The sequence below is a fragment of the Pan troglodytes genome, chromosome 5 (assembly GCF_028858775.2).
Source record: "Pan troglodytes isolate AG18354 chromosome 5, NHGRI_mPanTro3-v2.0_pri, whole genome shotgun sequence".
Lineage (NCBI taxonomy): Eukaryota > Metazoa > Chordata > Mammalia > Primates > Hominidae > Pan > Pan troglodytes.
Genome location: NC_072403.2, coordinates 13,514,365 through 13,529,372, shown reverse-complemented (window position 1 = coordinate 13,529,372; position 15,008 = coordinate 13,514,365). Strand labels below are relative to the sequence as shown.

General features: G+C 40.8%; 1 protein-coding gene across 2 annotated transcripts in view; it reads right to left on the bottom strand.

The window, feature by feature from the left end:
• Window positions 1-15,008, bottom strand: part of DSP (desmoplakin) — a 44,970-nt gene that overhangs the window by 9,307 nt on the left and 20,655 nt on the right. For both annotated transcript variants that reach the window (XM_518227.7, XM_001165361.6), the window contains exons 5-20: window positions 14,457-14,585; window positions 13,455-13,505; window positions 11,719-11,880; window positions 10,760-10,864; window positions 9,787-9,882; window positions 9,330-9,455; window positions 8,647-8,799; window positions 7,896-8,050; window positions 6,674-6,800; window positions 5,659-5,860; window positions 5,175-5,401; window positions 2,996-3,162; window positions 2,453-2,591; window positions 1,759-1,952; window positions 790-952; window positions 205-288 (exon numbers count right to left, since the gene is read on the bottom strand). In XM_518227.7, the coding sequence (XP_518227.4) occupies window positions 205-288; window positions 790-952; window positions 1,759-1,952; window positions 2,453-2,591; window positions 2,996-3,162; window positions 5,175-5,401; window positions 5,659-5,860; window positions 6,674-6,800; window positions 7,896-8,050; window positions 8,647-8,799; window positions 9,330-9,455; window positions 9,787-9,882; window positions 10,760-10,864; window positions 11,719-11,880; window positions 13,455-13,505; window positions 14,457-14,585 (2,280 nt within the window). The remainder of the gene's footprint in view (window positions 1-204; window positions 289-789; window positions 953-1,758; window positions 1,953-2,452; window positions 2,592-2,995; window positions 3,163-5,174; window positions 5,402-5,658; window positions 5,861-6,673; window positions 6,801-7,895; window positions 8,051-8,646; window positions 8,800-9,329; window positions 9,456-9,786; window positions 9,883-10,759; window positions 10,865-11,718; window positions 11,881-13,454; window positions 13,506-14,456; window positions 14,586-15,008) is intronic.

Sequence of the window (15,008 nt, the reverse complement as noted above, 5' to 3'; positions counted from 1 at the left end):
AACCAGCCATTCAAATGGATACTGCCAATGTGGAATGAATTCAAGCTAATAGATTTTTAATTTTTATGGTTTGTTCAGAAAAGAATATATACAGACCGTAATTGCTATCCTCAGGAAGTGTATACTCTTTACAACAAATCAGCAAGTCATGCAGTTAATAATAATCTTGGTGAAATACCAACATTCTTTATGAAACCAACATACCTTAATTGAATTGGCGCAAAGTTCAGCAATTTTTTGTACTTCCTCTGATTTGTCTCGTTTGCCAGATATTTCACTGTGCAAGTTCTATACAAAAAGTGAAATATTTACCAATGTTAATGCATACAAATATTTTTAAATAAATGTGATTTCACTCTTTTACCACTGTTATTTGTACCCTTTTTTCAGTTTATTACTACATGTACTTGTCTTATATTCCTATAGTTACAGCTTAGGAGATGAGCATTTTTTCCATTCAGAGAAGAGAAGCAAGCCCTTTAACTTACTATCTGTAAGCGGTTACTTTCTAGTAGCCTGTTTTCTGGGCCTATCCCCTCAATTTACAAAGATGATTTATGATAACATGAAGAGAACAATATCACGTTATTTCTATGTTCATAATTTGCATTTCCTTGTAAACATCTCAGTTGCTTTTCCTCTGGGCATTCTTTAAGCCTTCACAAAATGGATTAGTAATATTAAATATTCATCATTTCTAACCTAGGCACTGATACAAAAACCAGAGGAAAACATGAATTACACCCAATTAATCTCAAAACAGCTATGGAACAAAAAGTTGGCTTATACCTTCTGCTCATTCAAAAACCGCATGACTGTGTTGGAATCTCCAAATTTCATGGATTCTAAGGAATCCTGGCGGCGTTTAGCATCATAGACCCACTTGCAGAAAGCCTGATAGTTATCACGATAATTCCTCAATTGCTTGATTTGTTTCTCCAGGTCCCATAATCTGGGGGGAAATAGATACAATAAAATCATTATCTTATTAGTTCCTAAAATATGTAACATAGAATCACCCAGAAATTCACTTGATATATACCCAAGACAACTGATCATATTCCCACATAAAAACTTATACATGAATGTTCATAGCAGCACTTGTTATCACAGCCAAAAACTGGAAACAACTCAGGTATCAACCGATGAAAGGATCAACAAAATGTGGCACTGCCAAACAATGGAATATTATTCAATCATAAAAACACATGAAAAAAATAGAAAATGATGTACTGAAACATGATACAACACAGATGAACTCTGAAAGCACGATACTAAGTGAAAGAAGCCAGTCACAATGGACTACATATTGTATGATTCCAGTCATATAAAATTTCCAGAATAGGCAGATTCATATTCCAGAGATTTTTTAAACTCTTATTTGCAGAAAGGCATTTTTTTTTGGTCTAAGATTGAATTTTCATAAACTTTTGGAGAATGCTAACTCAAGGCAGCTACTCCTTCCAAGAGTCATAACAAGAGTTTATAGGACACAAAAGAGCTGGCTAAAGGGCTTCTGCTGTTTCTCTAAGACCCTGGATGGCACCTGGCCTGCACAGGGTTGGCTATCGTGATGCATTCTCCTTCCATTTCTAACAAAGCTGCATACAGGCAGTCCATGAAAAGAGCATCTGTTACGCCTAATTTACACAAAAAACTAAACCTCTGTTTTCTACAGTGGTTCCCTTCAAGTGACATTATCTTGTGAACAACCAAAAGGGGAGAAGATGGGGAAGGAGCAGGAGGAGGCTGGCATACCTAAAGTCGATCTGTTTATCTATCCTTTGCCAGCGGTCTGTCAGCTGTGTGACTTTTTCACCGAACTTGCCCAAGTCCAGATCATAAAGCGGATACTGCTGTGAAGTCTGAGAGTGGATCTGCTGGGCTTTCTGTAGTTCTGTCTTCATAGTGGCCAACAACGACTTCTTCAAGTTCAAGTCATTTTTTATTTTCTGCAAGATGAAAAAAAAAAGATTGCAAATTAATCCCTTCTCCCATTGTATACTACACTACAAGTCACCAAATTGGGGGGCAAAGTTTATAAAACACTTTAGAATATTCATAATTTAAAGTGCTAACAGTCAATCCAGGGAAATATATTTACTGAATTGCATTTCCCAGTGTTTGTTCCAATAATCTAGTTCCTTGTGCGATATCCTGTTATAATAATAATATGAACATATTAAAGTTTCTAAGAAGTCCCACAGTAAAGAAACCAGTTTAACTCAGCATTCCCCAAACTAATCCCATCACGAATTACTTTCTTATGTAGTTCCTGCTAACACAGTCTGGAAAACAGAGTTACAGAGATGACAACTGATGTCAACCTGTGTGGCCACTGAAACCCAATAATCCTCAAAACTCGTGAAAACCCAGTGAGGCTTTATAATTGGGAGCTCAGTTCTGAATTCGTTCCTGTAAGTTGGGCCACTGTTATAAGCTTTCAAGTTACCTTCAGTCCACAGCGGTAAGCTTCCACTTTATCCAGGTCCAGGCAGACAGTTTCTTCCTCAGTGAGCCTGGCTTCGTAAACCTTTAACATGTCTTCTGTTTGGAGAATAGCCTGGAGCAGTGCCCTTACTGTGCATAAGCTGGAAAGAGCAAAAGAAGCACATAAAATTGCCAGTGACATAATTAGTCTGTGAAGATTTGCCTCTCACAGCTAGTAATGAAAGAGAACAACGTCAAAGCAGATAAAAATTTATTTTGTCTATTTTTTGGTCTATTGTGATTCAGACCAACATTCTGTATTCGCTGAAGAATTCTCAAGTTCTGGCCCTTAGAGCATAACTTAGTTCTAAGATAACATTATAGTTCAGAATAGTGGAATTAACATGCGAGGCTAACGGAATTAACATGCTCTCCAAACCACAGAAGGATGTAAGTAAATCTCTAGTAACAGAGAAACTGTAAGGCAAGCATCTAAAGCAAATGAAGACCCAGAAAAAGAAGCTTGAGAAAAGGAAAATATGAGATTAGTGTTAGCTGAGTTTACCTATTTAAGTAGCCATCTGTAACACCATTGATATTTTCCAGTTTCTGAAATAGTCCAAATACTTCATTCTGTAAATAGCAGTACTTTTCAGAACCTCTGAAGTTGGCAAGCATATCTTTAAGCTGGTTGAGAACCTCAGCAATTGCTTGTGAATCATTCTGCACACTCTGTCAAAAATGAAGGGAAGCTCTTTTGATTTAGCTGATTCTTTTTATTACTGTATATATTTAAGGTGTACAATATGCTGTTTTAATACACATAGACACAGTGAAATGATTACATCAGGTAAGTAAATTAACACATCAGTCAACTCCCATGGTTATCTTTTTTTGTATGTGTGGTAAGAGCACCTAAAATCTACTCTCAGCAAAATTTCAATACACACTACAAGATTACTACCTGTAGTCTTCCGCTGAATTTAGATCTCTAGATTTATTCATCCCACACAAATGCAAGTCTGTATCCTTTACATCTTCCCATTTCCTCCTCCCTCCCCACCCCTGGTAACCACCATCCTATTCTCTGTTTCTATGCATTCAACTTTTTTCTTAGAATTTACACATAAGTGAAATCAAGCAGTATTTGTGTCTGGTGTATTTCACTTAGCATAATGTCCCCCACATTCATCCATGCTTTTGCAAATGGCAGGATCTCTTTCTTTCTTTTTTTTTTTGAGACAGAGTCTCGCTCTGTCACCCAGGCTGGAGCGCAATGGCGTGATCTCAGCTCACTGCAACCTCCATCTCCTGGGTTCAAGCGATTCTCCTGCCTCAGCCTCCTGAGTAGCTGAGATTACAGGCGCACGCCACCACACCCAGCTAATTTTTGTACTTTTAGTAGAGATGGGGTTTCACCATGTTGGTCATGCTGGTCTTGAACTCCTGACCTTGTGATCCACCCGCCTCGGCCTCCCAAAGTGTTGGGATTACAGGCGTGAGCCACCGCACCTGGCCCCAGGATCTCTTTCTTTTTTAAAGGTAAATAGTACCCCACTGTGTGTGTGTATAGTCATGTGTCTACTAATGATGTTTTGGTCAATGATGAACTGCATACACAATGGCGGTCCCTTAAGATATACACACACACACGTGTACATACATACATATAAACACACACACACACACATTTTTTTTTTAAAGAGAAGGGTCTTGCTCTGTTGCCCAGACTGCAGTACAGTGGTACAATCATAGCTCCCTGCAGCCTCCAACTCCTGAGCTCAAGCAAGTAGCTGGGATTACAGGCATGTGCCACTGTATCCAGCCCCCATAAGATTATAATACTGTATTTTTATTGTATCTTTTAGACGTTTAGATATATTTAGATACACACTTACCATTGTGTCACAATTGCCTACAGTATTTAGGACAGTAACATGCCCTACAGGTTTGTAGCCTAGGTGTATAGTAGGCTATACCATCTAGGTTTGTGTAAGTATGCTCTATGACGCTTGCATGACAAAATCGCCTAACCATGCATTTCTTAGAATGTGCCCCTGTCATTAAGCAACACAACTACATTCCACAGTTTTGGCATACTGATCACACAGAGGTTAGTACTCTGCATTGTAGCTGTGTGAATCTTATGATCATTTTTGCCCTTAAAAAGTCCACTAAAAGTAAAGGATTCAAGGAAGAGAGAGGAGTTGACCTTCTATTTCTTTCTTGAGTATGGCCTCATTAGCATTGTAAATGTGATCCTCTTAGAATATCTCTATTTAGGCCTTCCAGTGCAGTGTGCCCAGGCTTGGTTGAGCAGAAAACATCACTGAGTTAGCAGCTGACACACCTGGGCTGTAGTCACACTCTGTCTATGGCTTTGAGATCGTATCTCACCAACCAAATCTCTTCATGTCAGTGTCATGTCTACAAATAAAGATCATTCCCCCTGTCTAATCCATATCATAGGTTGTTCTCTGCAAGAAGCCAAATTAATGGTTGTGAAAACTTTTGAGATGGACGGTAGCCTGATTCAACAACACACAAACGAACAGTTTAACCCCCAGCCTGATAACCGTCTACAAATTTGGAAACATAAGACATAAGGAAATCCTGCCAGAAGCCTGTTTTCTTGAAAATTAATATTTTTGTCTACAAACATTTAAACCAGGATTTTTAAAAATTCATTTGCAGGTAAATAAAAATATACAGGGTAACCAGGCAAAATACTAGCAGATACCTACCTTAAGCTCGTTAATTTTCACTGTGATGTGGTGAGAAGACCCCTGGTCTGCTAGAGGGAGGTTTTTGAGAGTCATCCTGCCCTCGCAGTGCTCTATCTGCCTGCGAATCTTCTGCAGCTCCATCAGCATCCATGTTTCTTGCTTGTCATTTTCTCTGTTGGTTTCAATTACTTTATTATGGTTGACATCTTGGCAGGTTCCATGATGAGTGATTTCAGTTGTGGTCACTGTAAAAAGAAGTTAGGGCCACAAAAATCAGAGAATACCTAGGTATCAAGGTGCTAGGCCTCAAAAAACATCCACACTACCTAAAAGTATACCTTCTTCCTTTGAATTTCAGAATCAATTCTGAAAATTTAGTGCATGAAGAACACTGGCTATATAGCATTCAGAGAAATGGTTCTGAAACCAGTTTTATGCAAACTCCTTTCTTTTTAAAATGGTATGGATGGTTGATACAAAGAGAAAGATGTCCCAAGCCGACCTGTCTGGTGCTGGGGATAGCCAGGGAGCTGAATGACCAGGGTCTGGTAATGCTTCTGGGCATCGGTGAACTGAGACTGTATTTTCCGCTTGTCATCATCTCCAAACATCTCTGAGCCTTGGCTATTTCTGATGAACTCTTGGTAATGTAACTCAAGGTCGGCTATCGTCTTCATGTAATCTTCCTGCCGCATTGTTTTCAGCTGAAAGGAGACAGGCAGAAGTGATTTGGGATTTATGACTGCCCCACAATGCAATCAAGAAGAGTTGGCCAAAAAATGCCACCCACTAGATGGGACTCAAAGCAACACTCATCACAGGCTCATGAAGATGTAAAAGGTCTTTTAGGTTTTAGACATTGTTCCCAAGAGCCACAGGAATGGGTTGCTAATTTTTTTTTTTTTTGCCTACAGAATATTTTTCTTCAAATGAAATATTATTCAGAAGCCCTAAATGTAAAGCAGAGCCCAGCAAAGCTGCTCCAACTAAAAAGAGGAAAAGGGCTCGGGGGACCCCAAAAGGTACTTTCAGTGCCCCTCTCCTCACTTCCATCCCTGTCACTCCTAAAGGATCTCCCTCTCCTAGGATTCTTCAGACCACGATCTGAAAACAACTGATTTAGAGTAAGTAATGCTTTGGGTGCTCTTCCAAGAATTCTATCCCACCTTTTACTTCTGTGATACCCAGTTAATCCTTTATGACCTAACTTTCCATTACATCAAAGGAGCATAGGGTCCAGAATCTTACAGGAGTGCATGGCTTTTCCACAGGCACTTCTGGCTTGCTTGTCAGGCCACCTGAATTAGTATTGCTTCTTTCTCTCATAATCAGCCATATGCTAATCCCTCCCGTTCTCTATTGGACAGACCAGAACCTCTAAGGAGGGCTGAGCTGACTTGCTTGACGAGACACAAAAGCACTGCTACACAGCAAGAAGGTTGAACTGTTCGACACAGGCACTGCGGGGGGCAGCGCTGCCCTCCCTCCAGGAAGCCTAAGTGGCCCTGAGGACATACCTTGGCGATTGTCATGGCCCTGATCTTCTCTATGTCAATCATGCAGTAGTGCCAGGACACCAGGCTCTTCATGTTGATGTAGAGCTGGTTCCACAGAGCCAAGATGGCTTCGTAGTACTGCTCAATCCTAAGAGGCACAAAGGGAAAACATGCTAGAGCCAGGCTTTCACACTTCATCCCAAATGGGAAACCTGGACACGCTCACACCACTGCACAATAAACCTACAACAGTCACTGATAAAGTAACAGGTAGAGGTATAACTTTGAAAACAGTCCATGGATTTGGATTCATTTACTCCCCAGAAGTACATTCTGAATTATCTACATTATTGGCTGACATATATACTACAACTTTTTGTTGTTGTCTTGTTTTTTGGCAACTTTGTAATTGACAGAGGTCTAAGGCAGGATGGCAGGTGCATTAGATGCCAATGACCCAAAGCTTGGTCATGAGCACACAGCAGCTTACTACACTACTCTCCCTATTCTGTGTGTGGTTGAAGATTTCCATACTAAATGGTTTAAAGGAATTTGCCATGGACAATCTGTTAAATGAATGTTCTTCCTACAATGAGTGAATATTGATATTAAAGGCATTTTGTATTTGTGGCTACATGTAAAACAACTGATTTTCTAAGAAAAGGAGAACCTTAAAATGATGCCTTTGAAGTGCATGACAAGTATTATTCACTCTGGCCCCCCTACAGTCAGACATCCTTTTTTTTTTTGAGATGGAGTTTTGCTCTTGTTGCCCAGGCTGGAGTGCAATGGCACGATCTCAGCTCACTGCAACCTCCCCCTCCCAGGTTCAAGCAATTCTCCTGCCTCAACCTCCCGAGTAGCTGGGATTACAGGCATGTACCACCACACCTGGCTAATTTTATATTTTTAGTAGAGACAGAGTTTCTCCATGTTGGTCAGGCTGGTCTCAAACTCCTGACCTCAGGTGATCCGCCCACCTCGGTCTCCCCAAGTGCTGGGATTACAGGCATAAGCCACCACACCTGGCCAGATATTCCCTTTTATTCTTCAATAACGACTGTCTATTCAACATAAAATTGCAAGACAAAGTGAAGGTGACCTTCACAAGGTTCCTTTTTTTAGAAGGTGTTTATTATGGCAAGGCATCGTGTGTCTAAGCTTCAGGTATAAACACCTGCCCTCTTCCTCTGCCCTCACATTCATGCGTGCATGCGTGGCTTTGGGAACTTGGATGACTTACTTGCAAGAGAGGTCCACGGCCAGTGGGTTCGGAGGAGGGATGATCAGCCCCACAGAGGGAACGAGCATGTCAACGCCTCCCGGGCCCGTCACGTACCACTTGCTGCGCTCGTTGTTGTCCTTCAGGATACACTCATCCCCCTTATGCACAATTTTCTGTAAGGCAAGCAGCCCCAGGGTTTGGCTTTATTCATAAGTATGTGTTTTTATTTTTTTTCTCAATGATAGACACAGAGATGAACACATGCAAATTATTAAAGCTTTTACGTTTTTCCCCTCAAATGAAGCTGATCATCATACAACCCAACAATACCGATGCTTTAAATAATACATGTGAGCCTAAAAGGTATACATGAAGTGAGCTACATTTTATTTATTTATTTGGTCTCACTGTGTCACCCATAGTGAGTGACATTCACTTTATATGCAACATAAAAGCATCATTTCTCATTTCTTTTATCAGAAATTTAAAGATGAGAGTGATCACAGACAAGTTTGACATACTAGAAGAAAAGTATTAAGCCTTACGAATTTTTAAAAGTTCTAAAAATAACTACTGTCCTTATTATTGACAACTACCATATGATTCAGAACAGAGCTGCTGCTTTTGTTCCATAGCTGCTGCTTTCATAGATCAAAGACATTGACTGTGGTGATTATTGAACTCTAGATTAAATGTTGCTTTCTTGATGGACAAAAATTTGTGTGTAAAGACAGGGAAAACTTTTGTATCATTCTAAATGAGTACACACCTGGTCTTGTTTGTAGTCACAGAGAGCTCTGAGAATAATGGGTTTATTGCTTCTGTAGTCTGGGTTACGAGGCTTCAGCTGTACAATCTTCTTAGACTTGTTTACCAAGTTCTGCACCTGACGCTTGTATTCAAGGATTTTCTCTCGTTCTTTCTGCAATTGTGAATAAAATCATACTTTAACATAGATACCCTGTGAGTTTTAGAGGAGATTTTCAACCTGCATTAATGTAGCTACATGACACACTGAGTATCACTGCAGTTGCATCAACTGTAAAAAATCACAAATTCGTCGGCAGGAAACATGAGAACCTTTCATGACAACACTCTCCAGAAGCTATGCAGGCAGGAATTAAGTGGGCAGGGAAGAACATCCTTGTGTGAAAGGGCTATGATGATAAAATTTGAAGTATGCGTTCCCAAAGGAATTGTCATGTGAAGTAATGTTCTCCCTGTTCTTATTTTCAACAAATTGCCCAGACTGAAGCAAAAGTAACTGTCAAGAGTAGTTGGGCATGTAAAGAAGTTAATTTTGAGAAAAGCCACTGGAAGCTGAAGAAAATGCTTGCTTGGCTCTGGGCGTGCATTGTACAATAATACTAATCAGAGCCAGCTGCATCCAAGGAATGTGTTTTATCTCCCTGACCAGGCACAGCTGCTGAGGTTCTGGGTCTGAGGCGATACCTCCAGCTCCTTGATCTGTTCCAGCAGGTGCTGCAGGGGCATGTTCTTGTCGCAGGGGTACTTCTTCCTGATGGAGTCCTGAAGCCCCTTCAGGTATGCTTCAGTTGACTGCGCCTCTTCAAAAAACTGTGAAGGATGAGAGTGATCAGTGAATGAACAGCAACTCAATAAGCAATTTCATCTAGTAGTTCTGTTTCAAGGACTGTCATCCCTAAACGTCTCTTTGACAGGTGGCTAAAGGAAAAAATTCGTGCAGAAACTATTTAGGTATGTGACAGCGGGAAACTATTTGTGGGACTGATGGCAAGGTTAGAAATCTATGCTACTCTGCACTCAAAATCAATGAAGAGGATTTATGCAACATTTTGAAGATTATTTTCAGTGCTTTATAAAACACACTCAAAAGATTAGGTATTAAGACCTAAATAACAACAAAATTATCACTAAATATAAAAACCTGAAAGTAGGCAGCATTTTCTTTCAGATGAACATCAATGCACTTGGTGATCTGAAGAATCCAACTCCACTGCGTCTGCAGAGTGTCCATATAGGCCTGAAACAAGAAAATGTCAGCTGTCTTAGCCTAGCTCAGTTGTACAGATGCATGAACACCAAGAGATAGGTGAGCCTGCATGAAAGCTAGTAAGCAGTTTTTATCTCATTCTAAGTCAAGCAGATATTTTTCTAAAAGTTGGAAAGAGAATTTCTCACCATATATCTCTTGGTATGGTCAAAACTAAATTTTAAAATCAGCTTTCACAAATAGACACCATGAGGAGGCTTAGTCAAAATATGTATCACCCAAATAGCAGAGATACTGACCAATCAGAACTGTCACTGGGACTGGCACTGGAGTGGCATCCCTTTGCCACACCAAGCCCTGTTCCTGGAGGATTGCTGAATCATGGGGAGGTTCGAGGCATCCAAGCAAAGGGCTTAGGGGGCTCAAGACAGTGATTCTTACCAACTGATATGGAACTTTCTGTGTTTTTTTAACAAGCAGTATGGCCATACCAGTGGTACCAGCTAATGTCAGCCTTGAGCGTGGCCCAAAGATGGCAGTTTAGGGCAGCGGTCAGCAAACTATAGCTCAAGGGCCACATGTGGCCCACTTCTATTTGTAAATAAAGTTTTATTGGAATACAGGCACACTCATTCATTTACACAGTGTCTATGCCTCCTTCTGCACTATAATAGCAGGGTTAAGTAATTGTAACAGAGACCAAATGGCCTGAAAGTCTAAAATACTGATTGTCTGGTCCTTTCCTGAAAAGAGTTTGCCAACCCCTGGTGTAGGGTATTGATCCCAAAATAGAAAATAAAGTTGGCACGGCTTTAAGTCATATAAGAATTACTCATTTGGTTAGTCTTACTTTGTGAAAAGTTTTTTTTTTTTTTTCTAACAAAAATATAAACCTCATGAAGCCTACCTCAATTTTGTCTGAAGCTGGATGCTGATTGAGGACAAGTTGGTCACTTTCTTGTTTCAGCTTATTGAGCTCTTTTTCTTTAACTTCCAGTTGACTCATGCGTATCTGTGAATGAAGAAATAAATCCTTTGCAGCAAGTCATCATTAAACTTCCATCACCCCCACAGTACTTTTTAAAAGTGAAATACAAAACTGCATTTTGGAAATGAACAATGCCAAAGAATCACGCTGTTTTCCTCAAGAATCACAGCATTTTTTAAGGCTGAAAAGGATGTTTGCTACAGGAGAGGATGTGGCGGAGGCTTACTCAAGATGACACGGGAGGAAAGAAGAGCTACATCCATCCTGAGGTTTTCTAATCCCAGGCTTCCACCCACCCGCCTGCAGTGCCACACACACCCTGGGTTATCTGAATGTACCAGTTCTTACCCTCTCTAAACAAACTACGGTCTTCTGGGATATTAAACAAGGTATTGCCCCTCTTTTTCTTTTTAACTTTTATTTTAAGTTCAGGGATACATGTGCAGGTTTGTTACACAGGTAAACTTGTATCATAGGGATTTGTTGTACAGGTTATTTCATCACCCACGATTAAGCCTAGTACCCATTAGTTATCTTGCCTGATCCTCTCCCTCCTTCCACCTCCACCCTCTGCCCTCCGAAAGGCCCCAGTGTGTGTTGTTGCCCTCGATGTATCCATGTGTTCTCATCATTTAGTTCCCACTCCTAAGTGAGAACATGTGGTATTTGGTTTTCTGTTCCCGCATAAGTTTGCTAAGGATAATGGCCTCCACACGGAGAAGTTTTCAGGAAGGAAGGATTTTTCATGACCATTTCAAAGGAGGCTGAATTGCAAGTGGCTGATTAAATTATTAATAGACCATTCATTCCCCGAGACCCCAGCTCTTCAAGGCAACAGGCTCAAGACAAGCGTCTACAGCCGCGTGGGGTGAACTTACGGAGAAGGCCTCCTGTTTCTGAGCGATGTTGGTGTTCTTGTCGCTCCAGTCGTACAGCAGCTCCTCTTCCTCGCAGTCATTGATCCACATGATCTCCCTGGACGTGGCCTGAATGATGTTCTGCAGCTGTCGCAGGTGATCCATCCTCTCAAAGGACGCTTTCTGCACAGGAAGTTCAAAGGCAGCATTAAAATAACAATATGCAGTGACTGGTGTTCTCTGCAGGTTTAAAGATTAACCCTGTGGTCCCTTTAAAAAAAAAAATCACATGGATAGGAAAAATGTTAACCTTGTGCATTCACTGACCACCTGGTATGGGAAAAGACCCATCCAAATTTGCAATGAACAAGAAGGCAGCAACTTTTTTTTTTTGAGACAGACTGTCGCTCTCGTCTCCCAGGCTGGAGTGCAGTGGCACGAGCGATCTCGGTTCACTGCAACCTCCCCCTCCCGGGTTTAAGCGATTCTCCTGCCTCAGCTTCCCGAGTAGGTGGGATTACAGACATGCACCACCACGTCCTGCTAATTTTTGTACTTTTAGTAGAGACGGGGTTTCACCAGTTGGCCAGGCTGGTCTTGAACTCCCAACCTCAGATGATCCGCCCACCTCGGCCTCCCAAAGTGCTGGAATTATGGGCGTGAGCCACCACACCTGGCCTTAAATTTTTTTTATTCTTCTAAATAAGGTCTTTTTTTGGTATTTTTTACTGATACAGTTGTACATATTTGGGGGTACCCATGATATCTGGACACATGTATACGATGTATAATGATCAAATCAGGATAACTGGGATATCCATCACCTCGAACATTTATCTTTTCTGTGTGTTGGGAACATTACAAATATTTTCTTCAAGCTATTTTGAAATATACAATAAATTATAATTAACTATTAATATCCCTATTGTATTATCAAATATTAGAACTTACTCCTTCTATCTAACTGTATTTTTGTACCCATCAATAATTAGTTTTGGACTATAAGGGGGAAAATGGACTCTTAGAGAAATCAAGCTTTTCCTACTTTCCCCCCAAAAATTCAAAGTGCCATAAGTCACACCCCAGCCCAATAGGAAAATCACTGTGTCACCACGAGTGACTTTATTTTAAAATTATCATTGCCAACATGGAAACATTAAAAAGTAAAGATATGATGACACAAATAGGCAGAAGAATGGATATCTCTCCTCTTATGAATCAAGTAACTGATATGACAGAGTGTCATAAAATTGTGATGACGATCTGGTAGACCTCTATCTTGAGAAAAATAACTCTTATTTTTGCTTCCACTTCATAAAAAAGACCACAATTCACAAGTGGCAACGTTTTCTTGCTTCAACTGCAAGTATTTAACAAGTGCCATTTATGTGACACAACTTGAAAACAGAACAGCAGTAGGGACTGACTTCTGAAAACAACTTTTAGGCCGGGCGCAGTGGCTCATGCCTGTAATCCCAGCACTTTGGAAGGCCAAGGCGGGCGGATCACTTGAGGTCAGGAGTTTGAGACCACCCTGGTTAACATGGTGAACATGGTGAAACCCTGTCTCTACTTAAAAGAAAAAAAGAAAAGAGAACAACTTTTAAAATTCACTTCTAAAGGAAACTCAGCAGCAGCAACAACATTAGCATCGATGAACAGGCGCCTCCCCGCCAGGATGTGCTTGGTATTTCTCGAACTGAATTGAATTGGAAAGCAACAGAAAGTCGATGCACTTGAGAAATAAATCAGCTTACCAGCAGGTTTTCATACTCCTCCTCCAACTGGTAGATCGCAGATTTCTCACGCTAGAAGACAATAAAAAGCAGGTAGATATAAATCCCCTTGTGGATTGTATAGAAAAGAGTGGCCCTTCTAAGCCTCCTTTTCTTCAGATACTGGCCTCAGATCCCTCCATAGAAAGAAAGAAGTACTAGCTCTATGAGATATTTCACCCATGGGGACTTTTTCCTAGGCGGTTGGAAAGCAAACCCTTGCTGGCCTGGCAGCACCGTCTCCACAAAGGAAAGCCCAGATCAGGGTCACTTAAAGACTCACTTGTTAGAAAATTGTCTTAAAGTTTAAAGACATCATTTAGGATTCCCTAGGTCTTAGAGAAATGAAGGAGAAAGTTGGTCAGGTGCTCAGGTGGACAAAAGTAAGCCCCCAAAAAGCCAGAAGAAGAAATGAGGATGAGAAGCTTTGGTCTCAGGTAAAAAAAAAAAAAAGTTTAGTGATTTACAGGTGTAGAGACCTGGGGGAAACTAAGCACTTAAGATCAGTTACGATTTTATGCTGTAATTCTCAACCCAGTTTCAAGTCTGACTTCAGCATGGGAGAGCGGGTGTCGGGATGACATATGGCTTTGCTCAGTAGAAATAATGTTTTAATTACCACCTAGGAAAGGATTCACCAATGACACAAACTACTGTATAAGACTGTTGCATTTCCCCTATTCAAAAAGATGTTCTGCTTACCGCAGAAACAAACCGCCACCCCTAAAGAGACTTATTCACAAACTGCAAATGAGTGTTTGCACACCCTCAGCCTCTGGTTTAACTCCTCTTCAAGTGTTAACATAATCTCTAATAGGGCTACTGATTCCACTTCCCCATTTAAGAAGTGGGATTTCTAAACATTTCCAGCCTTCTGGGAAAGAAATAATCGCAATGTTTCAGAAGAAACTCCCTGGGATTGAGTAATTACACGATCCTTCGGTAGATATTTTGAAGACTCTAAAATGAAACACAGACAAGTACCAGGTCGGCTTTGATTTTGTCCAGCTGCCAGCGATAGTCGCCGATGGAGTTGTGGATGCCCCGGTGGCTGTTAATGTGCTGCTCCACTGAGGCCAGGTCCACACCCCAGGCCACCATGTCCATCTCCGCCTGCGACACAAAGACAAAGAGAGGCGCCCTTTGTTTTTGCCCCTTTGCACCTGTTTCACTTACATACGGCATCACGGCTTTATTTCAGATAGAACCAAAGATGTAAATATGGAGTATTTTTGAAGCCAGAATATTTTTTAAAGGTTCCCAAATGGCTAATGCAGGGTTGCCAAATACTTCCTTCGACTTGCTTGACCCCAGCTCAAGATGGGCAGAGAAGGAAATTTAGAAATGGGAACCTGAAAACCAAGATCATGTCTTCTGAAAAAAAAAACCAAATCTACCTGTGCACAGGCAAGCAAGCATGTGCACAGAACATATGTGTGCATATATATGTATGATATGTTATAAAATACTCATTTAATCATTCTTAAATGTGCATAAAAAATCATTAAATAAATGCAATCATACACTGTTCCCCAA